Source organism: Lampris incognitus, chromosome 10, assembly GCF_029633865.1.
Source record: "Lampris incognitus isolate fLamInc1 chromosome 10, fLamInc1.hap2, whole genome shotgun sequence".
In the NCBI taxonomy this organism is placed as follows: Eukaryota; Metazoa; Chordata; class Actinopteri; order Lampriformes; family Lampridae; genus Lampris; species Lampris incognitus.
In genome coordinates, this window is record NC_079220.1 from 16,849,757 (window position 1) to 16,874,586 (window position 24,830).

Consider the following 24,830-nt stretch of genomic DNA (forward strand, 5'->3'; position numbering starts at 1 on the left):
AAAAACCACCTCCACATACCTCGTGCCATAGGTGCGTACGGGGGTGCCGTTAGCAGCATCCATAGCGGGGCCGAATCCGCCGGCCATCGCGTCCACTGGTGTCACAGGCAGGATGCTCCACTGCGCGCCCGAATCAACCAGCAACCGCCGGCCGGAGATAGTGTCCTGAATAAATAGCAGCCTTCCTTCCCAGCCAATGCTCAGGGCTACTACTGAGCGCTGGCCCTGGCTTTTCCCGCCCTGCTGAAAGTGCACGGTGCACGGCATTGCTTGGCTTTGGTTCCAAACCTAGCATGGTAGAAGCACAGTCCTCCTGAGTCCTGCTGCCAATGAGAAACTGCTGCCATGGCGACACCCGCAGCCTCAACTGGCGGTGGTGGAAGAGCATGGGCAGGCAGCAGAGCGGCCGCAAACTGCTGTCAGCTGGCGAGAAAAATCCCGTGAGCCTCCGCGGCCAACTCCCGAAAGTTGCTGTTGGTGGACAACTTGGAGCTAGGCAAAGCAGCACGGACGTGCAAGGGGAACTGACGGAGGAACAGCTGGCCGAAAAGGAAGGCGGGGTCGCACGAACCCAGCATACTCAGCATCTTGTCCATTAGCTCCGATGGCTTGCCGTCTCCTAAGCCTTGCAGCGAAAACAACCAGTCTGCCTACTCCACCTCTGCTAGCTCAAAAGCCTGCAGCAAGTGTCTTTTAATTGTACCGTACTTATCCACGGGCGGCGGGGCTTGCAGCAGGCCCAATGTCCGTGACGCCGTAGATGTTCCGAGTGCCACCACGACGTAGTAGTACTTGCTCTCATCCACGGTGATGTTCCTAATAGTGAACTGGGCTTCGATGTGAGTGAACCATGCTGCCGCAGCTGTTTCCCAGAAGTCGGGCAGTTTGAGCGTGACGGCATTAGTCACTGCTGCTGCACTGGTAGCTTCGTTCTCCATGGCATTACGTCGGGGTCACCAATGTGGAGGATGAAAGAAAGGAGACGAGACCACTTCTCCTTTTGACCATACAGCCGTGGGGTCGTTTATGTCCTCCAACTCAAACTAAGTCAGCAGCTCATTCTGCTAAACCTCAGCCTCGTGTCTACCCACAATACCCTTTGCTAACCCCCGCCCACTGTCTTAAAGGGACCTTCTCTGGCCCGCATGGTGAATACGTAACCTGAAAGTAGGTCACTACAATATATTATTTTTACCTATACAGCATTTGCTTTTTTTGCCTATAGTGGCACCTAACAAACACCGGGGGGTTGGGGGGGGGCACTCCATTTACAAATTGTAGCCACCAGGGAGAGCACTGCAAAAACCCATGTACAAGTGGCTTCATCTATATCATCTCAGTGAACCGCTTTCAATAAAATTAACTATCTCTTTTTCATCCCTTTTAGAGAGAGTCCCCCTGCCTTCTCTTCAACAGCTAGACGGTACAGCTTTCTCTGGGTTTCACAATGGCCACCAGTCCAAGTACCACCCAGCCCCCTAGTGGAATGGAGGAGGCACAGCAGCTGAACCAACCAACCCCACAGCCAAACAGTGAAGCAGATCCCGCCCCGGTGATGTCCCAACCGGCCAATGCAGATCAACAAACTGCCGCCCAGACAGAAACCATCGAAGCCAACCATGTGGAGGAGAGCAACACTAAGGACCATCTGACGGTGATCAGTGAGCAGATGGAGACCAGTAAATAAAGTTTATAAAACAGTTTTCTGTCTGCTTCCCCATTCCACTGCATTAAATATTGTCCTCTACTCTGTGATCTCACGGTGCTATCATTTTCAAATACTGGGTGCTGTGTGTGCATAATATAAACAGGCAATTGTTAAAGCTACAATCCTGAAGGTTGTTATTTTTTTTATTTAATTTATTTTTTATAATTACTGACACCAATGGAAATCTTGTTGATTGCAGCAGTTTTTGAGCCAGCTGGATTCTAGAGATTGATTTGAGATGAAGAGTCGTTGGTGGTATTACATCAGCACCTTCTCTACTGCCAAGTAAAAAAACAAACAAAACACGGTTGAACCAGGGTTTTATTTTTTGATGTTGTAGTATCTGTTGCACAGGTCTTCTATATGCTAGTCCTGTCATATCTTTTTGTTAGCCATGACAGTTTTGCCTCTTTCTTATTAAAGCTTGACCCTACTGGCCTTCTCCTGATGCATTTTGCCGCTATGTTGAAGATGTAAAATGCTAACGTAATCTTTTTCCCTCCAATGTCTGACCCAACAATAACCATTAAAATGACCAACGACTAACACAGTCAAGATTTGGATAGTGGTGGAATTGCTATTGTCTTAAATACGTCAGTGATCCATCCATCCATCATCCAAGCTGCTTATCCCAACCGGGGTCATGGGATGCTGGAGCCTATCCCAGCAGTCATTGGGCAGGCAGGGAGACACCCTGGACAGGCTGCCAGACCATCACAGGGCTGACACATTCACACCTAGGGACAATGTAGTATGGCCGATTCACCTGACCTACATGTCTTTGGACTGTGGGAGGAAACCCATGCAGACATGGGGAGAACATGCAGACTACACACAGAGGATGACCCAGGGCGGCCCCCAAGGTTGACTACCCAGGGGATCGAACCCAGGACCTTCTTGCTGTGAGGCAACCACGCTAATCACTGTGCCACCGTGCCACCTACGTCAGTGATAGGATGTATAAAAAAAAAAGTTTGTTTTCATGTAAATCTTCAGGATTGTACCTTTAAAGATGCACTTCCTGTTTTCCGTTTGGCCTAGTCACACCCTTTATTCTTCAAAATAGTCCATTTCACTTACTCATGATGTCCTTCCACATAACATTTTCCTCCCTTGTTTTCTTATCTGATGGTGATGTAACATACAAATACTTATGGCAACTGCAGCAGTGCATTTTTTTTTCTTAATGTTTTGCTTTTATTACTTTTTTTTATTACTTTTGGTCCCGAAAATCCCAAGACTATAGATTTATCTGTATTGTTTTTACCCACTGTTCTTCTCCTCTACCTCGGCTCATGGCTGTAAAGAACGATTGCCATACTTACTGTCATATTCTGGTTCTTTGAATCTGACACAATAAGAGTCAGGAGAAACCGGAAAGTTGGGGGCGCTTCTTTGATAATAACCTACACACCTTTTCTGGTCATTGTTAGTGATGGGCAGTACAAGTCTTTTTCTCTAAATTTATTTCTGATTTTTCCCTTTTTTCTCCCAATTTAGTGGCCCATCGATCCCTATTCTAGTTCAAACACCCACGCTCGTACTGCATGCGTTCACCAACTGCATCTCTCCGGCCGGTAGTCTCGAAGGAGATGCCTCGCCACTTTTGTGACAAGGCGAATCCAGGCCGAACCACTGCTTCATACAAGTCTTTTTACTGTATTTGTATTTTCGAGTTAGTTCATTTAAATGAATTGAATTTTTCAAGATTTTCATTTCTTTTAAAAAATTCCTTTAACCTCTAGTGAGTCATCAGTCGTGCATGTAGGCAGGAGCAGCCTTTAGCTTTCACCCCAAATGAGTGACTCATGAGAATTCAATACATTTGTTTAGCTTTCTTGGTATACTGAAAAGATTTGTTCAGAAAGATTAGTTCGTTCATTTTTGCCCAACATAACTGACTGAATGAGTGAAAGTCATGGAGAGTACACAATGGTGATGTTGTACTCTTCTTGGCCAATAAAGGCTCATACAAACTATGTGATTTTAGCCAATTTAGGGCTGTCCCAGGCAAATTTTTCAAGTCATGGACAACATTGTTCATTGTGAACAAGATTCACTTGTATTGGGTGGTTCATTGTGACAGGGTTAAGCACAGCCAACAGAGAGCTGATCAACAGCTTTGAACAAGATGGCCAAAATTAGTGTACGGCGGCCCTAACTTTAAAGCAATGTTTCTTAATCTGGTTGTTAGGTATCACCAGTAATGCTGATTTTCCATTCTGCCAAGTACTTAATTACATTCACTTGGTGTGTCAAGTATTTCAGCTATTTAATCTATTTAATCTGTTCAATCAGGTTTTTTTTTAGACCTGGAACAGGTGAATGTACATAGTGTTGGACAGCATGGTGGCCCAGTGGTTAGCGCTATCACCTCACAGCAAGAATGTCCTGGGTTCGAACCCTGGGATTGTCCAATCTTGGGGGTCGTCCCAGGTCGTCCTCTGTGTGGAGTTTGCAAGTTCTCCCCCTGTCTGCCGTGAGGTTTCTCCGGGTGCTCCAGTTTCCCCCACCATCAAAAAGACATGCATGTTAGGGTTAATACTCCTGCCTACACCCCTCTGACCAAGGCATGGCAAGACAAACTGAAGTTGGTCCCCGGGCGCTGCACAGCGGCTGGTCACTGCTCCTAGCTACACAGCTAGGATGGGTTAAATGCAGAAAGGAATTTCCCCACGGGGATCAATATAGTATATATAGATATATAGGACAGGAACAGTAACATATAGGACAGGAACAGTTTTGATAGGGGAAAAAAATTAGGAGCTGATAAGGGCGAGATGCACGAAACAGGCCTATACTGCAATGTATTGAACTTTTTTTTCCCTGTATCAGTATTGATATATATATATATATATATATATATATATATATATATGAAATGTGTAACCCTTTCTTAGGCACTATTTATAGTGTATTTAGTGGAGCTATACTACAAATGTAGTGACCTACCTGGCAGAATAGAAATCTAGCCTTACTGGTGGTACCCGAGGAGCAGGATTTAGAAACACTGCCATAAAACAATGGTTTGGGCTAATTTGGTTTAAATTTAAATATGCAACAGTTGCCCATTTATTCCTTTAAGACCAGCACAGCAAAAGTAGTGGCTAAAATTTGCAGCTGTTTACGTGTCAGCTGTTCCAGTTCTTCTGGTTTCTGGACCACAGGCCTGCTAAAGAACCACAGGGTTTTCAGATGACAATGAAAAATCAAAGCGAAAAGTTAACCTTTTATTCAATCCTCTCCTCTCATCTTCCCAGGTAATGGACTCGGTCCTGTGTCCGTCCAATCTTCGCCCACCCTCTCCTCCGTGTCACCCAAACAGCAGCACGCCAAGCCAGGCGGGCACTACCCCAATGGCCGGGCCCGGTTAGGCAGCCGATCCGGCTCCATATCGGCGAGCTCACCCAGGCCTTCGCTCACCCGTCAGCCCAGCGCCGCCATAGAGACTGTGGATGGATCCAAGCCCCGGGACTACCTGATTCTCGCTATCCTGTCCTGCTTCTGCCCACTTTGGCCAATCAACATAGTAGCCCTCACCTTCTCTGTGATGGTACTTGTTCACCTTTTATACTTGTTTAGAAATGGGGGGGTTAGTTTTGGGGATCGGACCATTTAAGCATCCGTTTGTAGCAGTGGCAGCTGCTGACCAAAATTTTTGGTGAAGCAACTGCCCCCCCCCCCAAAAAAAAGAAAAAAAAAGGCGGCCGCAGCAATCTCACTTTTTATCTCCTCCTGGACAGTAGCAGCAATGGCTTTAATCAGATCACTTTGTATGGTCTTAGACATCCCAGACATCCCAGAAAACACAGTGGACAATTTCAAATGAGCAGCCAGAACATCATGATAGTGGGAAAACACTTCTACCGTCCCTCTGTAGTTTCCTTTATTATCGGACTTTTCACTCTCATCATGTCCCCTAAATGCCTGCTCCTGACGACCCAATAATGACACCGAATCAATCAACCTTTTCAGAATGTCACGGTTTTTCCAGACCATGACATTATGCTTTGCCAACTGGAGACGCTTGCCTTCATCAATCAGAGTTTCAATATTCACATTTCCCAACAGACTTAATTGCATGGCTGCACTGACAAGCTCCTTTAATTTTTCATGAAGCTTAACGTCTGTTAAGCTTCATGCAAATTGTCATTGAGCTGTCAAGCTGTCAAAATTTCATAGATCCTCAAATCCATCTCTTGCAAACTTTGAAGAACACCCATCTTCTGCACACTTAAACATCACGCGAGGCCAGCAATACAAGCGGTTTGTTGGCACACTCCCCGTTAGCCACTCCACCTTGTCATACTTAGAAAACTTAAAACTCCGACTTACCGAGTCCACTCTCTGCACCAGCTTGATGGGGGGCTTTGGTCTCCCCTGTGCCTTTACTTCTAGTTTTTCTTCATAGGAGAAAGTGTGGAAAGATTCCCGTAGGGTCTTGTCCACGATGTTTGCATCCATCATAATTCTTCTTTGCAAAAATTGCGAAAGACAGGACAGAAGCTAGCTAAGCTAGCAGCTAGCTAGCTAAGCTAGTTAGAACAACTAACGTTAGCCTACAGTACGGGGCTACTACACGAGGTTAACACCAAAAATGCAAATATAAAGATGAACAATAAAGTTGAACAATAAAGATCTGAACAGATTAATTATCATAATATTTACAAGAACCACCAAAAACTACTGTAGTAATCACTATTTTATCTTAGGCTAATCTCTTTTTCTTAGCTTTCTCATCTTTCACTGCGCCTCGAATACCAAAAGGTATGATCAAGGATCGGAAAGGCTGAACTGGTGTTCTCTGATTGGTTAGACGGGTGTCAATCATTTTCAGGTCGAGGAAAGACTGGGTCACTGGGTGGGCATTAAAACGCGTCATAAACCATAACTGTCCAATCAACAAAGTGTAAGGTACTTCTTCAATTTACATTCACTTACATTGGATTAGTTAAACGGAACGTTCCCCTGTGTCACCTGAAGAGGACGCTGTGTTGCACAAACCCCACGACACTTTTTTAACAGTGACACTGATTCACAGAGGAAACAGTCATTCTAATGAAATGTTGGCATCTAAAAAATGTTTTATGTGATATGTGTGTTATGTTTTTTGTTTATTTATTGGTGCAGCACTGCTTCACCTGTTAGCTTATAGAAACCTCATCTGGTTTGTAGGTGTGTGTGTTGTGTGTGTTTATTTGTGGTGCTGCAAAGTTCTGCTGCTTGGCTTAAAGGAAAATTCTGTGTTTTTTACAACTTCGGTCTTACTTTCATAGTTTTTAGCCATTGTGCACATCGGTTATGATCATTTTACTCAACGGCTTCGTTGTGAAGATTTTGGATACGGGACCACGATTGGACAGAGCTTTACATGTGCCTCTTACGGGGCAAACGAACACAACGGCCAGACATGTCTCAGAAAGTTCTGTTTAATCCGAAACGATCTAAACCCCACATCTGGAAGTAAAAACAAAAAGTGAAATATAAAAGTTAGTTATGACTCAAAATGTCCAATATTACCAACGGTCTGATTGCTGAGCTACTTCCTGGTTCAGCTTGCGGGAATAACCTGTACTAACCACGGATATATACATACATCCGTTGATAGACCACATGGCCAGCGCAATTGACCCTTCGCTAAGCCCCCCCCCCCCCTTAGTTACTGTTGTTACTACCTTAACTACTGACCGTCAAGCTTTACCATTATTTTACGGTTAATAAAAGCAATTACTTACCTTGGAGCAGACAAAGCTGTGCTGGTTGATCTTTGAGGGGTTCAACCGGATTTGAGGACGTCCACGTAGCTTATCCACAGCCTACACTTCTCAGGGTTTAATTTTGGTTTTGGAAAGGGAAAAACGTATATTGTGGCGGACACTGGGGGTTGTGCCTCTCACCCACAATATCTCCTTCCAACCTCTTCAGGTAACGAGTGTCACTGTTACAAGTGCCCCAGGCACAACGTTTAACCACCTATCTAGCTAAAAGTCCACAAAACCAGCTCGAAAATGAAGAAAGTCTGAAACTTTTGTATCGGAATCAACGGAGCGCCGCCATGGAAGTGTCGGACCTCTGTAGGCGCCTGTCCTATGCTGCGCTGTGACTGGCCAGTCTGCGTTTCGGGGGCATGGCTTATCGAAGGGGTTTCCGCCTTTATTAGCTAGCGAAGGCAGGGGAGAGAGGGGATGACATGCGGCAAAGGGCCGGATTCGAACCAGGCCGCTGCGGTAAGGACTCAGCCTTATGTGGTACGTGCTTTTTTTCCCTCATTTTTTTTATTGTTTAACATTTTTATGGGGTACATGCTCTACCAAATGAGCCACCAGGGCACCCCCCTATTGAGAAGATTGAAGGACTGTGACCATAGCAGACTCCACTGTAAAGCTGTGTCCAGTGGTGATCATGTCCAAAATCTTCAAAATGAAGCTGGTAAAATGGCATCATAATTTATGTGCACAATGGCAAAAAAAAAAACAAAAAAAAACTTTTAAGACTGACAGAAAAAAGTTTGTAATGACCAGAGCGTCATCTTCCTCTCACTTTGGCTGAAGATCAATCTAACACCACATAATCATTTTGGTCAGGACTTCATTCATTCATTTTCATTTAATGTCCTGTCTTCATCTTTATCCTCAGCCTTGCTAGTCTTTAATCCAAATGAACTCATTAAGACTTAAGTAACACTGCGCAAAGACTCATTGCCTTCCAGTGACACTGATAGAGGATGGACCCTCGCTGACCTCTTCATAAACCTCAAGCCGAATGAAGAAAAATGTTTGAAGGCTTTTATAGTTTAGAGGTACATTTATGAGATGGAGCACATGATGAATGAGCTCACGGTAAATTATCAAGCACATCTTTAAATGTTGCATTCGGCCTTATGAGGTTACCGTGTTGCTGTGGCAATGTGTACACACGGCATGGGTGTCACTGAACTCCACAGAAGTGAAAGTGCCAAAAACTAGGCGGCCTTGTGTGTACACCAGTTCAGCGCCACAGAAGAAGAGTGGTTGCATCATTTTCTTCATCCTGTTTACTGTTTTTCTTCTTCTACTTCTTCTTCTTTGCAGTCACGGAACAGTTTGCAGCAAGGCAACATCGACGGAGCACGGCGTTTAGGCCGCAACGCCATGTTGCTGTCAGTCGTCTCGCTAGTGGGCGGGATTGCCATCATCGCCGCAGCCATCGCCCTCAACTGGGGATGTGAGTACACCCCTTCACACACTTCTCCCGTTGTGTGTTTTTCTGTCACGCCTGTGAAAATACTCCTTATTTGCGGTGTTGAGACAAAATCACAACGGGTGAGATTTTACCGAGGATAAGAATTAGCTTTAAGGGGGCGTCCGGGTAGCGTAGCGGTCTATTCCGTTGCCTACCAACGCGAGGATCGCTGGTTTGAATCCCCGTGTTACCTCCGGCTTGGTCGGGCATCTCTACAGACACAGTTGGCCGTGTCTGCAGGTGGGAAGCCGGAAGTGGGTTTGTATCCTGGTCGCTGCACTAGTGCCTCCTCTGGTCGGTCGGGGCACCTGTTCTGGGGGGGCGGGGGACAGCGTGATTCTCCCACAAGCTACTCCCCCTGGGGAGGCTCCTCACTGTCAGGTGAAAAAATGCGGCTGTCGACTCCTCATGTATCGGAGGAGGCATGTGGTAGTCTGCAGTCCTCCCCAGATCGGCAGAGGGGGTGGAGCAGAGACCGGTATGGCTCAGAAAATAGGGTAATTGGCCAAGTTCAATTGGGGAGAAAAAGGGGGAAGGATAAAAAAAGAAGAAAAAAGTTAAAATGGTGGATGGGGTGGATGTATAGAAAGCATGAGAAGTGGCTGAATTAAATCTTAGAGGTGACGTTTTGATGTTTGGATTTGAGAGGAGATCTGAGGGAAAGAGACTCCATGAGGAGGATATGTTTCTACCAGACAAGACAAGACAGGGTCTGGGGTGGGTTGGGGGTAGCTGGGTGGGGTCTGACTTCAAACAGACTGGTGATGGGTTAGGCAGGAATGAATAAATCAGTCACTTAAAGCTGCAGTCTGCGACATTTCTCCATCAAACCTCTCAATGGGCCGTTATCTAATCCATTTGGAACATGATGATGATGTTGTGGTGATCAGTTGGCCCCACAATCAGTTTTCCGGTGGAACAGTGTTGTCATGTGGTTGGATGTAGGAAACAGAGAAACAGACCTGATAACAGACTACAAACAAAGTGTAGCAGCAATTATCGCTGGTGTGTGGTCAGCTAAGCAGAAAACAGTTCCCACCCTTATAAAAATGGATCCCCGGGGGCGTCCGGGTAGCGTAGCGGTCTATTCCGTTGCCTACCAACACGGGGATCATTGGTTCGAATCCCCGTGTTACCTCTGGCTTGGTCAAGCGTCCCTACAGACATAGTTGCCCGTGTCTGTGGGTGGGAAGCCGGATGTGCGTATGTGTCCTGGATGCTGCACTAGCACCTCCTCTGGTCAGTCAGTCAGTCAGTCAGTCAGTCAGTCAGTCAGTCAGTCAGTCAGTCAGTCAGTCAGGGCGCCTGTTGGGGGGGGGGGGACTGAGGGGAATAGCGTGATCCTCCCACATGCTACATCCCCCTGGTGAAACTCCTCACTGTCCGGTGAAAAGAAGTGGCTGGCGGCTCCACGTGTATTGGCATGTGGTAGTCTGCAGCCCTCCCCGGATCGGCAGAGGGGGTAGAGCAGCGACCGGGACGGCTTGGAAGAGTGGGGTAATTGGCCATATGCAATTTGGGAGAATAAAAAAAAAGGGGGGGGGAGGATCCCTGGGGTGTCCGGGTAGCATAGCGGTCTATTCTGTTGTCTACCAACACGGGGATCCCGGTTCGAATCTCTGTGTTGCCTCCGGCTTGTTCGGGCGTCCCTACAGACACAATTGGCCGTGTCTGCGGGTGGGAAGCCGGATGTGGGTATGTATACTGGTCGCTGCAATAGCGCCTCCTCTGGTCGGTCGGAGCGCCTGTTCAGGGGGGAGGGGGAATAGCGTGATCCTCCCATGCACTACATTCCTCTGGCGAAACTCCTCACTGTCAGGTGAAAAGAAGCAGCTGGCGACTCCACGTGTATCGAAGGAGGCATGTGGTAGTCTGCAGCCCTCCCCGGATCAGCAGAGTGGGTGGAGCAGAGACCGGGATGGATCGGAAGAGCGGGGTAATTGGCCAAGTACAATTGGGGAGGAAAAGGGGGGAGAAAAAAAAAGAAAAGCAAAAGCATCTCCAGCTGAGTTGGTGACCTCCATTTTGCGAGTACAGCACCATAGCGCTGGCCTTGTGCCCTTTGGGAAGGGTATGCATCAGTACAAGACATTTTTTTTCTGTTTTCTTGTATTGTTGTTCTCATAATACCCCCCCCCTCTGTAAACTGATTTTAAATAAAAGGAACACACACTTCTCCCTGAACATCTTTTTTTCCCCCCTCTCCTAGTGATATTAAAATCCTGATAGGTTGCCGTGGCAACCAGGATTTGGGATGGCAAGACCGACTTCACGACATCTGACCACCAAGACATTGTGACGCTCCTCATGTAATCACGGCTGTCCTCCATCCAAGCACCTACAACCAAGGGGGGAAATAGAAGAAAAAGGAAAGAAATTGTTCCTATTTTTGCTGTTGTTTCTTGCTGCACGAGCATTGTCGGCTTGACCCCCCCCCCTCCCTCACATCACCAACACACACACACACACACACACACACAGATTGCAAGGCACATGCAAGCTGTCTACCTCCCAACACAAGCTTACTACAACCCTAACTGTTTGGATACTGCAGAAGAAAAGGACAAGACGCGTGATTGGCAACACGTAATCCCAAAAGAACTGTTCTCCCCCCCCCCCCATTCCCCTTGCAGCCTCCCACAAGTTGTTTCTCCTCCCCGCGCTCCTCCTTCAGTGCTGTTCATCGATGCTCTGCCCTGCGTGGCTGCTCGTCGCCCAACATCGGGTGTGCTCATCTGTTTGTTGAGGAAAAGAGACACCCGCCTCTCTTTTTCTGATGGGATTCTGCCGAGTCTCCACAACCGGAGGGACTGGAGGGACCGTTTCACTTTTAACGCCAAAAAAAGAAAAGAATAAATGAATGAATAAATGAAAAAAAGATAATTGACTTGAACTTTGCTCAACTTGGTTGTGTGGGATGGGATGGCGGCAGTGAGTCATCACCGGACTACAAGACAGATGGACGAGAACATGGTGGACTTGTTGGATTGGACTGTCTGATTCTTCTCTCTTCTTCTGACTGTGTGGGCGAGAGATGGCACAAAACAAACCAGAAAAGAAAAAAAGACTATAGACTGTACTTGGAAAAAGTGGTGGGCTGTTCATTATGACATTGTTCCTGTCCATGCTCACTGCTCAGAGACCAACCAAGATGCAAAGATACACACACACACACACACACACACACACACACACACACACGTGTACTTCTTGTACTACAATCTTTGTGAGGACCCCTCATTGACTACATTCATTTCCTAGCCCTTAAACTAATCCCTATTCTGACCCTAACCCACAATCCCAAGTCTTTACCCTAAAATTGACCCGTAAAGAAGTGAGGACTGGCCAAAATGTCCCCCCTTTGCAAAAACGCAAACACACAGACACACCATGACACCATCATAGAGAAAGCTGGGTTGTACATCAGTGATGTTTTCTGTCTGACAAATAGAAAGAAAGATTTTGATCAAGAAAGAGAGAGAGAGGGAGTACATTAGAGAGGGTGTGTGTGTGTGTGTGTGCGTGCGTGCGTGCGCCGGTGTGTGGTGGGTTTGGAAGTGCTGGGTTGCAGTCGTTGTTTTTGCACACACTTGCGGGTGTCTGAAAGGGGTTGGTGTACTGATCTCTACTACGACCCTCAGATTCAGAGTCCCCTCCCGTGTTTACGGCACTTTTCACTCAAAAACATGCAGCCTTTGACAGTTAAACAGGGAGGTTTACCCCGTAACACTGAAAATACATTGTGGTCAAAGTGATTTTTCTGGTGTAAAAATATACACCATATGTTATAACCAGCACCCAGCAAGCAACTTAAATGAGCAGTTAAAGAGGATTTTACTTAAACATCAGCGTTGTTTTTTTTGGTGGGATGAATATTTTATTTTTCAACAGCAGATCTCTACCGCTGGATAAAACTGCTATGATATAAAGTGCATGCATATTTTGCAGTTAAAGTCAGAAGGTATTTCCATGTCTACAATGAAAAATGGTGACCAGTTTTCGACTGTTTTGATGGAGGTATCCCTGACGCATTTAGGCAGTGGCAGTTCTAGCTTGTATGATGCCCTGGGCGAACCCCCCCCCCATTCAGCCCCCCGCCAACAAAAATTGTGTCTACCCCCCCCCACAATGCCAACAAAAAAAGCACCGTTCTGAAATAACTGTAATTCTTATTCAGACATTTGCGGCAACACAAATAAATAATCATAACATTTAAACTATATAAATATAAAAACATAAGGCTCATAGATATCAAAAGGAAGAATCAAAGACAAATATAAACAAATTGTCCCAAATACTAATAAAGGAGAATTGAATTATTACACTATTAACCCTATTGTTAACAAAAAACACAAATAAAACGAAATTGTACAAATCATATATCACACAAATACACAAACAGTATAACACACTTATAAAGAAGAGAACCTAATTATTACACTATTGCACTTCAAACAAGAAACACACAAACTGCACAATCTAAACCCTGACCTTTCTTGCCTCGCTTGATGGAAAGTCATCACTTCCGTCATCATAAGTCAAGTCAAGTCAGTTTTATTTGTATAGCACAATATCACAAATTACAAATTTGCCTCACAGCAACACAACATCCTGCCCTTAGACCCTCGCATTAGATAAGGAACACAACAAAAACAAACTTTAACAGGGAGAAAAATAGGAAGAAACCTCAGGGAGAGCAACAGAGGAGGGATCGCTCTCCCAAGACGGACAACGTGCAGTGGATGTTGTGTTTACACAATTTACAGAAATCTGCCCAGCAATTGCATGGTCAATACTGATGACAGGAGGGCCACTAAAGCGTTCCTGTGACCTGGTGGACCTCAGACTGGATTCGATCAGCTTCACCTTTGAAAAGCTCGTCTCTGCTTCCGGTCACTGGAAAAGAGTAAGACACATTTTGAGAGCAGTCAGCAAATTTGGATAAATTTCTGAGAGCTCCCTTTTCTGTATAAATATCAGCACCTCAAGCAGGGTCATAGTCACGAACAGCACCGGCGCATGCACTTTTTCCGCTCTAGGCGAAAAAACAATTATGCCGCCCCCCTATTGCACCGTACCATAGCAACAACAACATCCAAAGGCCAATATGCCAGACACATAAAGCAAAAACCAGAAACAACACATCACGCAAATAGTCTAGTGCAACGCTACTGTAGCCAAAGTGTCAACACTATGCATGATGCAATATGTAGGCATTTTGCAGATCCATATGCTAATAGTGCACCAAACAGATCTGCATAACTCCAGTAACCTGGTTCCAAACCATTTAAAGCAGAGTCACGTACAGGCACGTGCAGCTATTTTCCAAATAATCCACTTTCAGCTCCTCAAACTAAATAATACCAGTAAAAATCTCTCCTTTACACCACGTCCTCATGTGCATCAAACACACACATTTAAAACAACAATTAGATGGTGAATAAGGCTTACCTTCAGAAGTGTACACGGCGGGTTTATTTTTCTCTCTCGAAGACAATTGAATTTGGTGTCAGTAGGCCCGGCTACCATTGGCTCGTGAGCAATGGGGGCGGGAGGCCGGGTAGGGAGGCAGCTGCAGGTGCAGCGTGATTGACACATCCCCCAGCAACTTTAACTGTGTGTATAGAATGCATAGCCGAGCCGAGTGAGCCTGCAGTTACTGCTGTTGGCCACTCCGCGATTTTGCTCATGAATAGTTGGCCCACATTTTGCTGCCCTTGCTGATTGCCTAGTTTGCCTATTGGGACGCACTGGCAGTGGTTGCGAAACCGATCATGCAAATGTCACCATTCTGAATTTTTGTGTGTGGGCGCCCTGTGCCACCCCCGGCAAGATGCAGCCCAGGGCGGCTGCCCATACCAACCATACCTAAATCTGCCACTGCACTTAGGCCTATCAGCTGAGCGCTGGATCCTGTCTAGTTTGTATTCTCTCGGCATTTTAGTGTCATTGTGTGTGTGCCAGAGACTGGACCGTTTGCCAAGTTGCATAAGAAGGTTACTCTCTTTCGACCTGTCTCCCCATCTAACCCGGTAAAGGCATAGTGTGTGTGTGTGTGTGTGTGTGTGTGTGTGTGTGTGTGTGTGTGTGTGTGTGTGTGTGTGTGTGTGTGTGGTGTGTGTGTGTTTCTGTGTCTACTCATGACAGTGTGTACACGCAAACCGAAGACTTTTGAGGCCACCGTAACAGAACTGAATAAATACTTCATTTCTTACGCCTAACCCATGCATGTTTACAGAAGTTATCAAAGAATGCGTTTACATATTATTGTAGCCTCAGTTAGCAGGAAAGCTAACTGAGTAGCACTCTGTAAATAATGGTATGAGATATTGTAATATACTCCCCCTTGAATATCCCCTAAATATTCTCTTCCCATCTTCACTGAAACAGAACTAATCCACCATCAGCTTGGTGCCAAATAAGCATGCTGAGATGAACCATAATGTCAGAAGATGTTCTTGCTTTGAACCTTTGGGTTTAGTTGTCCCATTGGGTATGATGAGTGACAGTACGGTGCACCAATCAGAGTGCGTCGGTGGGTGTAGGCGTGAGGTGACATAAGGCCGGGAGGAGGAAGAGTCCCAAGCACCGCCTTCCATTTTGCACCCTCACCGACTATGTAGCATGCCTGTTTACTAATCACATTATGCAGAAATGGCTCTCGGCTCAGTGTCAATGCAAGTGCTAGCTTTCATGACTTTTGCTATTGTCGTACGTGTACACTATTTTATATGGTATCTGCTTGCGCTACCTCTCGAAGTTGCCTCAACCTATGAGTGTTTGATAGAATAATGCCGCACATTAGTTTCACATCGACTTAGCTGATTTTTGACAGACTGTTAAATCTCTTGTGATATTGTTTTTATTTTGTTCTGCTGTGACACTACTGCTACTGATACTACTGGAGTTACTGGGTCTCCACCATTTCTTTAGTTGATATGGTGTAATTTTGATATAACTGCAGTTTTTTTATTGTACAAACTTAAAGAGTTACTGCATAGCACCAATATATGGCTTCTGTTCAATGAAAGGTATCAGTCCTGGTGGAAATCTCAGCACTCTGTGCGAATATGGTAATATCCTCATAGCAAATCTTCCAACAGTGCGCCCCTGCTGGTTGAAATCTGCCACAGGCATGCAGTCCCTAACGCTTATGTGTCCAAGTATTTGAAGAATAACAATCTACTGTATATGCTGCGTAGGTATTGCATTTTGTGAGGTCAAGTTCACGTGATCTAGACAAGAAGTTCAGTAGTGCTAGCTGGAGAAACACCGTTCTCTCTCATCAAATTTATTTGTGGTTACTCAGGTTTTCCTTCACTTTTTATTTTCAATCTTTTATAAAAGCACCTAAATATCCACTCTTGTATTTTTGTATCTCAAGTCTCATTGTGTGGATCTCCTTTCTATCTATGATACTCTTCTGTTTGTAATGCTCGATAATAACCTGCCTCCTCTTCCTTGTCTCGAGATGAGGAGGAGGATGCTGTTAGCATGAACAACCACAGACCACAGCCAGTTTCATTGTGTTGTCCTCTACTTATATTGATTGCTGCCATTTTGAATCCGAACTTTTTTTTTGGTGCCTGTGCATGCCTTAAAATGACCCTTTTGGAACAAATATGGGTGTTCACAACATGTTTATCAAAAGCACTGTTGATCTTGCCTACTGATATTGAATATTCTGATTGTGTTTGAAGGGAATAAACCCCAATTGAATACTATCAGGGTTGTACTAGTCAAGTCAAGTCAATTTTATTTGTATAGCCCAATATCACAAATTACAAATTTGCCTCAGTGGGCTTAACAGCAACACAACAACCTGTCCTTAGACCCTCTCGTCGGATAAGGAACTCCCTGTAAAAAAAACCCTTTAACAGGGAGAAAAAATAGGAAGAAACCTGAGGGAGAACAGCAGAGGAGGGATCTCTCTCCCAAGACGGACAACGTGCAATGGATGTGTTTACACAACTTACACAATACAACATTAAAAGAGGATAACAGAATTATAATGGACTTATACATTTTATGAAGAATATGATGCGCAGGATGCCAAGCAGAGTCCAGTCACCACTGGAACAGTCCAGGACCCAAGCCACGCGACCAGCATCATTATGTAAATAAATAAATATATATATATGGATTTATAAGGTATATAAAATGTGATGAGGGGAATGCCAGGCAGCATCCAAGTGGCGACCACCATCACCACAGAGACCTGGGAGGAGCCCTGACAGCACGTGCACACAAGGGAGACTGACATCACACCATTCACACACAGAAAAAGAGAAAGGAGAAGACATCATTCAGAGAGAGAGAAAAGACATGTGAGAGAAGAGAACAGTTTGCATTAGTCATAATCAATTAAGTCATCAATTAGTCATAATCTATACGCTATAATCTCGTCGGCAGAACAGTGGTTGGTAAATTCATTGAGACAGAAACAGAACCGCCATGCAGTACAGGTTGTGAAGCACTCAACTTAAAGGCAACTAATTGTAAGGTAAGGCAAAAAGATGAGTTTTAAGTTTGGATTTAAAGGACTTAACAGACTCTGATTGTCTGATGGCAGCAGGCAGGTTATTCCACAAGAAAGGGGCCTGACAGGAAAAGGCCCTCAGAAAAAGCCGACTTCTTTTTAACTTTGGGTACACACAGGAGCCCGGTATTTTAAGAGGGAAGAGCTCGAGATGGACTGTACGGTTTAAGATCAGATATGTAAGATGGGGCAAGCCCATTTAGGATTTTATAAGTCAGCAGAAGTACCTTGAAGTCTGATCTAACATGGATAGGAAGCCAATGGAGGGAGGCAAGAATTGGTGTAATATGGTCAGATTTCCTAGATTTAGTTAGGATTCTAGCTGCAGCATTCTGAACCATCTTAGTACCAGCATGTGGCAGACCTGAAAACAACATTACAGTAATCAAGTCTGGATGAAACAAATGCATGTGTTAGAGTCTCTGCGTCAGCCATGGACAGGAAAGACTGAATTTTAGCTCTGTTACGTAAGGGAAAAAAGGCAGTCTTGTTGATTACTTTAATGTGCTTATCAAAGGAAAGGCTGGGATCAAATGTAACACCAAGATTGTTGGCTGCCACATTTTGTGAAACCACAGGGTTGTCGATTGTTATCGTTACTTGATCAAATTGGTGTCTGTGTCTAGCAGGGCCAATGACCAGCATCTCAGATTTACCTGAATTTAAAAGCAGCAGTTTTTCACAGTAGCCAAGCAGGCCTCTAGCCAGTGAATACATACTGTGCATGTAAAGTTGGACGTCGTTGCAATGGACCGATGCCCGTAATGATTACACTGACATTCTGTTGAATTTAGCAAGTATTTTTTCAGTATATCTGTTTAACAGAAGCACATTATACAATGAAGGTAGTAGCCCCTGTGTAATGTTTATACCCCCCCCCTTTTGTATACACTGTACCCAGTTGTTTGAAAAATACCCATCGGCTTTCATCGCAAGAATCCGACACTTTCAAGCATCTCAAATTCTTAAAATAACACAAAATGTAGGATTTCATAAGTTAACGTTGGTCACAAAAATTGTTTTGTGCAAACGGGAAATGTGTTTTTGCTTTGGCTCCACATGCACGCCTCTTGCAGGAAATGTCACACCATGATGTTTGCCATCATAAGGCTGGGCTTTACAAGCAGATGTCTAAGCACGCACGCACGCACGCACGCGCACGCACACACACACACACACACACACACATACACAGACAGTCTTGTTTTGTAGACATATTTGTGTGAGATGAAAGAGGGAGAGCAGTGGAGAGGAAGATGCAGAGAGTAGGCTTCATGTTTTTTTTTTGCACCGTTTTCAGGACATTCAGGTTGTCAGGGCAACGGTTGGCAGGGAGGGAGACCAACTGGAGAAACTGGGATAGGGAGAGAGAGAGAGAGAGAGAGAGAGATGGAGAGAGGGGGTCTGGCTCCTCACAGTTAATAAAAAAAACCCTCTCTCATTTGAATTTTAAATTCAGATAAATTATTAAGAGACTCTCCCACTGTGGCTCGACGAGCGCAGGGCGAGCGAGAGACAGAGAGCGGGACATCAAAAGGAAGAGGAAAAGCAGGGGAGCTCAAGGAAGGAGGAGGACGGGTAGAGTCTATAGGAAGAGGAACGACAAAAAGCCTAAACAATGGCAGAAAAGAAAAGGACGTTTCCAAGACTGAACAGCAGCGTGTGTGTCGCGCTGCGTGTGTGGAGGGGGCAGATGTACCGTTGGTCATTGACAAAATGGAAGCAAACAAAAGGAGAACACACCACCGGCGTTCAGCACAGTGTCACGAAAAGACTGGACACCAAAGCACCAAGTGAGCCGCACACACCCCGTACAGGACAGAGCGGTGCCGTGACCAACAGGACATATACACACAGATAGGAGGCAAAGAAAAATACAGACAGACAGGTGGACAAACAGGCAGACAGGCAGGCAGACAGGTGGACCAGCAAGAGAGAAACCCAAAGAGGGAGAGAAACAGAAAAAGAGGAAGACATGAAGACAGAGATGTAGATAAAGGATGTGTGGGGGGGGCAGTGTGTCATAATGCAGTTGAGCGTGGTTAGAGAGGAGAAGCGAGGAGGGGGGGGTCACACTGTAAAATGTTAGGTAGGCAATGAGGGGAGAGAGAGAGAGAGAGAGAGAGAGAGAGAGAGAGAGAGAGAGAGAGAGAGAGAGAGAGAGAGAGAGAGAGAGAGAGAGAGAGAGAGAGAGAGAGAGAGAGATAGATAGATAGACCAAATGACTGTATCAAAGCCTCACACAGATGGAGAAATGTGTTCACCATGCTTCTCTGTGTGGAACTGGGCGTGACTGCATCGGATGTATTTGGAAAGTCGTTGGTTTGATGTTCCTGGCAAGTTCATTTAAGGATATAAAGCCATATTTTAATATATTTTCACGCCAATTCCTCTTCCCTCGCTGTTCTCTGGTGTGTGTGTGTGTGTGTCTGTGTGTCTGTGTGTGTGTGTATGCCAGGTTTTCCTGTCAAATGCCTCCATTAGGATAGAAAAACCTGAAACTACCTACCCTGTGGGCACATTTTATGGGTCCCCATGAAGAAAATGGCCCCATTTTAGGGTTAGATTAGAATTAGGATTGGGTTAAGGTTAGGGCTAAGGGCTAGGAAATGAATGTAGTCAATGAGGGGTCCCCACAAGTACAGGGTGACATGGTGTGTGTGTGTGTGTGTGTGTGTGTGTGTGTGTGTGTGTGTGTGTGTGTGTGTGTGTGTGTGTGTGTGTGTGTGTGTGTGTGTGTGTGTGTGTGTGTGTGTGTGTGTGCAAGGCCAACCAGCCCCTCCATCCATCTGATGGGAGGTAAACACTCCACATTGTGGCGTTTCTCTGGGAGAGCATAATCGGCTGGTTGGTTGGTTGGTTGCTTGGCTTGTTGTGTGGGGGGGGGGTAAGAGGGGAGGGGGCTTGAGGCAGAGAAGGGCTCTCCGGAGAAAAGGCGTTTCAGAGAAAGTGATGCACACAGCCACTTTGCGGTGAAAAAATGCTCTGTAATGACATAGCCACATAGCACCGCTCAGGAAAAGCTTCTCTCTGTGTGTGCAAGGGTTACTTGATGCAACACGCAGGAAAGATGATGAGAAGTTTTTGTTGTTGTATTTTTTTAATCTTAATTAAACCAGATAAACATCTGTGCTTTTTTCCCCCCAGCACTCCCCGGTGTCACATTTGCATTGCTGCATCCCCCCCCCCCCCCCGGCCGGAGACCTGCCCAGTAGTAAATGCCTTTTAAAGTGACTTTCTGTTGCTTCTGCTTGTGTTAAACAGCTTCTTTCCAAAGGCGCTGTATGAATAAAGTTTATTTTCATTATTATATTATTATTAAAACCACAACCTCCTGCTGCCGGGCGGCCTCAGCAGATCCGAGGAGGGCTGGGTGCCTTGCTCATGGGTGTCTCAGTGGGATTTGTACCATGAGCATGAAGTGATATGAAAGATATCGTGTGCGTATGTAAAACGCCCCGAACTTTTAATGATTTCCCCTTTTATTTCTGTTATTTATCCACATATTATGCAGCAGAAACGACACGACTATTTTCCTCTGCCTTTTTTTTTTACATGTATTTTTCTTACTTCTTCCATTCTACTGCCCCCCCCCCCAAGCTGGCGGCAGACTTACTACAGAATATAACATCCCTCCACCTCTTGTGGAGTATAACCATTAAGTCAAGTCAACTTTATTTGTATAGCCCAATATCTCAAATTACATTTTTGCCTCAGTGGGCTTTACAGCAACACAACATCTTGTCCTTAGACCCTCTCATCGGATAAGGACAAAGTAAAGACATGTCATTGCTTTGACATAAACTCCCGTGAACACTCACAGATGAGTAAATATGGGTCTAACCAAATAACATCATGTTCACTGAAAGAACAACATAAAAGCAGCTAACTCAAGAGTGGGAGTAGACTGCCCCAGCTCTGACCTGACCTATCCCGTAATCTCTCGAGAGGTCATTGGGGCACTGCTGTTGAATCCGCAACCAGTCCTAGCCATCTCTGTCTGTCCTCAACTGCCTCTGTAAGCTGGCAAAGTCAAAGCCTGTCCACTCTCTGATGTTACATAGCCATTGCTTCTGCTGTCTTCCTTGTCTTCGCCCGCCCCTCACTGTGCCCTGCAGGATGGTCTTGGTAAGGCCAGAACTTCTCGAGATGTGACCATACCATTTCAGTTTTCTCTTCTGGACGATTGTCAACAAGTCTTCATGTGCTCCAATAGCTTGTGTAATGCTTCTTCTCACATCTTCATTCGTAATATGGTTTCTATATGAGATGCCTAGAATCTTTCTGTAGCACCTCATCTCCATTGCGCTTATTCTTCTTCGGAGATCTGCTGTGTGTCCAAGTTTCACAAGTGTATAAAAAGATGGAGATGACTAGTGAGTGCATCACTAGCTCTGGTGGACTCAAAACTTAAAACACTCATGGGTCACGGCACCAAAGATGTAACCCTGTCTTTCAGGCGGTGAGCCCCAGAAGGTCCCTGCGTTGTGTTAGGTGATGTGTACCAGGGCCGGGAAGACAGACAGGGAACAGGACTCCATGTGGCAGTTGGGGCAGAACAGATTGCTCTCATTTATTTTCTTAAAAACGCAGAAAAAAACTTATCAGTTTAAACATAATATAAAATAAACTTCAGCTGCCTCTATCAAGACGTTAGTGATTAGCCAGCCACAACACACTTTTGGCTTTTTTAGCGATGCCAAGATAAGCTAGCTCACCCATACCACACAATTAGCGATTAGCACAAACATCTTTTCAACATAAAATTTACAAAAAATGGTTCCATCCTGCACATAATAACACTTGGAGCAGGTGTGCTGCATAAGGTTATAACATATACAGGGATCTTAACGGTTTAAACTTTAGTGTTTTCAGTCGTACAGCGCTCAGAAAACCTCCTTACCTTAAACACAATGAACAAAACTAATCTACGGTGGCTGTGGAGGACCAAAAAAACTCAAGACTATGGCAGAGCATAACAGAAACATATAGAAAAACACACGAACGTGGACTCAAAACAGGGATTACTGTGCCCCAACAAGTTCTGGCCACTCTAACTACAAATCAAGTTTTTTTTGGGGGGGGGGTTTCCTTGACCTACAGGAAAGGCAAGGGCCCTCGTACCCTATTTCCTCCTCCCTAATGTCAGGCTCAGTATTGGATGGCTGAGGTGGCTGCTCAGCTCCCCCCCCCCGACAGCTTGTGGTCATTGTGCCTGGTCCTCAGGCTCTGTATATGGTGGCTGAGTTGATTGTTCAGCTCTGTAGCCATCAGCGTCCCAGTTGGCCTTGGGGTTTTGCCGCTGGTCTTCACTCAGCGGGTGGTGCCTGTCTGGCTCTCTTCTTAGTAATAGGTGGTCCACATGATGTCTAAGCACCTGGCTTTCCACCTTCACTCTGTAGGTGAGAGGACATGTGCTGGTGACCCAAATGTGACCCAAATGTACCCATTTCTTATGGCTTGTGAAATCTCTTACCCATACTTCTGCACCTGATGCCAGTGTTCTGGTTGGCCTGGTGCTGTTTTTTCTACAGATCATGCGCTCTTGGTTCTGGAATACTTTAGCATGAGCATGCAGTCTTAGCAGGTCAAACCTGGTTCTGACAGGACGGCTGAATAAAATCTCTGCTGGTGAGCTGTCTGTTGCTGCATGTGGTGTTGATCTGTATACCGCCAAGAACCTTGATATGCGCATCTTTAGTGATCCTCCTGATCCCACGGTTTTCTTCAGGGCCCTCCTAACTGTTTGAACAGCTCTTTCAACTAACCCATTTGTGGAAGGCTTGTAGGGGGCAGATGTTATGTGTTTTATGCCATTGGATGTCAAAAATCCCTTAAACTCAGCACTCGTGAAAATTGCTGCATTGTCTGACACGACAGTATGGGGAAAGCCATGAGTGCTGAACATCTCCCTTAGGTGCTCAACTGTTGCTGCTGACATGGTTACTCGGACAGGGCAAACTTCAAGCCATTTCGAATGTGCGTCTACTGCTATCAGGAACATCTGCCCCAGAAATAGACCTGCATAGTCTATGTGAATGCGCGTCCATGGTTTACCAGGCCATTCCCAAGGTGAGACTGTTGTATACCTATTGACACGTGGTACAGGCTTGCACTTTCAATTCTATTTCATTATCCAATCCAGGCCACCACATATGAGCTCTGGCTGTTGCCTTCATTCTCGAGATTCCTGGCTGTGGTTCATGAAGCTTCTCCAGCAGTATTTCACGAGCATGTGGTGGCACCACAACACAGAGTCCCCAGAGCAGAATGGCATCTTCTACACAGAGCTCAGCCTGCCTTCTGAAGAATGGACGTAAAACCTCAGCTGGGAAGGTGGCAGGCCATCCCTCTTTGACAAAGCGACACACTTTAGCAAGCAAAGGATCCCTACAAGTCCACTGCTTCAGCTGATGACTAGTAATAGGAGCAGTCTGAAGCTGTTTCAATAAGTATGTCAACTTGGTTGGCCTGTGTGTGTCCATGGGCATTTCTGGGAGGGGAAGCTTGCTCAGGCAATCAGCGTTTGCAATGGAGGGTCCTAGCCTGTATCTGAGGACATACTGATATTGAGCAAGTAGTAGTGCCCAGCACTGAAGGCACGGTGATGCAGCTGGCTGAATGTTTTTAAGCTCACCTAGTAGACCCAGTAGGGGCTTGTGGTCAGTTTGGATGGCGCAGTTACAGTCATAAACACATTGGTGGAACTTCTTCACAGCAAAAATTCCGCCTACACTCGAGTGATGTACCTTTGCCTTTGCGTCGCTCACGTAGTTCACAATATGGTAAGTTATTTCTTACTGTTGCTTTTACCTCGTCGCTAATGTTATTCATCCACATACTATTATACAGCAGAAATGACACAACTGTTCAGTAACCGTCCACATCAGCTGTTTATTTTCCTGTCTTTTTTACGTCTTTTTCTGACTTCGCCCTTCTACTGCCCCCCAGTGGGCCGCAGACTAACTACAGGATATAACAATTTCATTGAAGGTACAACATACGTCCTATTTTGACAGAATTCAACTTAAGACTTGGGTTAAGAATGATAAAAAAGGACAAAGCTCAAGGCCAAAGACGAGCTTTCTGTTTAAATTATAGCCATACCCGTACTAATTTACTTCACTACATGACATGCTAAGGCAGGAATAGATTGATTAATAAGTCTGGTAAGATAATAATTACTTTCTTTTGCGGGGGCATCTGGGTAGGGTAGCGGTCTATTCTGTTGCCTACCAACACAGGGATCGGTGGTTAGAATCCCCGTGTTACCTGGTCAGGCGTTCCCACAGACACAATCGGCTCTGTGCATAACTGTAGTCCACTGACTTCCGGTTTCTACTGCAGCGGTCATACCAGTTT

General features: G+C 45.4%; 1 protein-coding gene across 1 annotated transcript; it reads left to right on the forward strand.

Moving 5' to 3' along the window:
- The first annotated feature begins 1,447 nt into the window (after positions 1-1,447).
- On the forward strand, positions 1,448-23,788 carry LOC130119749 (trafficking regulator of GLUT4 1). The gene is made up of 4 exons (XM_056288353.1): positions 1,448-1,679; positions 4,969-5,261; positions 8,779-8,911; positions 23,655-23,788. Exons 1-4 carry the CDS (start codon positions 1,448-1,450, stop codon positions 23,786-23,788), a joined length of 792 nt encoding a protein of 263 aa, XP_056144328.1.
- Positions 23,789-24,830: the final 1,042 nt, after the last annotated feature.

What these genes read in the sequence shown, in the direction of transcription:
- LOC130119749 (XM_056288353.1), top strand. Translation starts at nt 1,448, where the DNA reads ATGGCCACCAGTCCAAGTACCACCCAGCCCCCTAGTGGAATGGAGGAG. An exon ending in CAGTGAGCAGATGGAGACCA is followed by an intron (nt 1,680 to 4,968) that starts GTAAATAAAGTT and finishes TCATCTTCCCAG; the next exon opens with GTAATGGACTCGGTCCTGTG. An exon ending in CCCTCACCTTCTCTGTGATG is followed by an intron (nt 5,262 to 8,778) that starts GTACTTGTTCAC and finishes TCTTCTTTGCAG; the next exon opens with TCACGGAACAGTTTGCAGCA.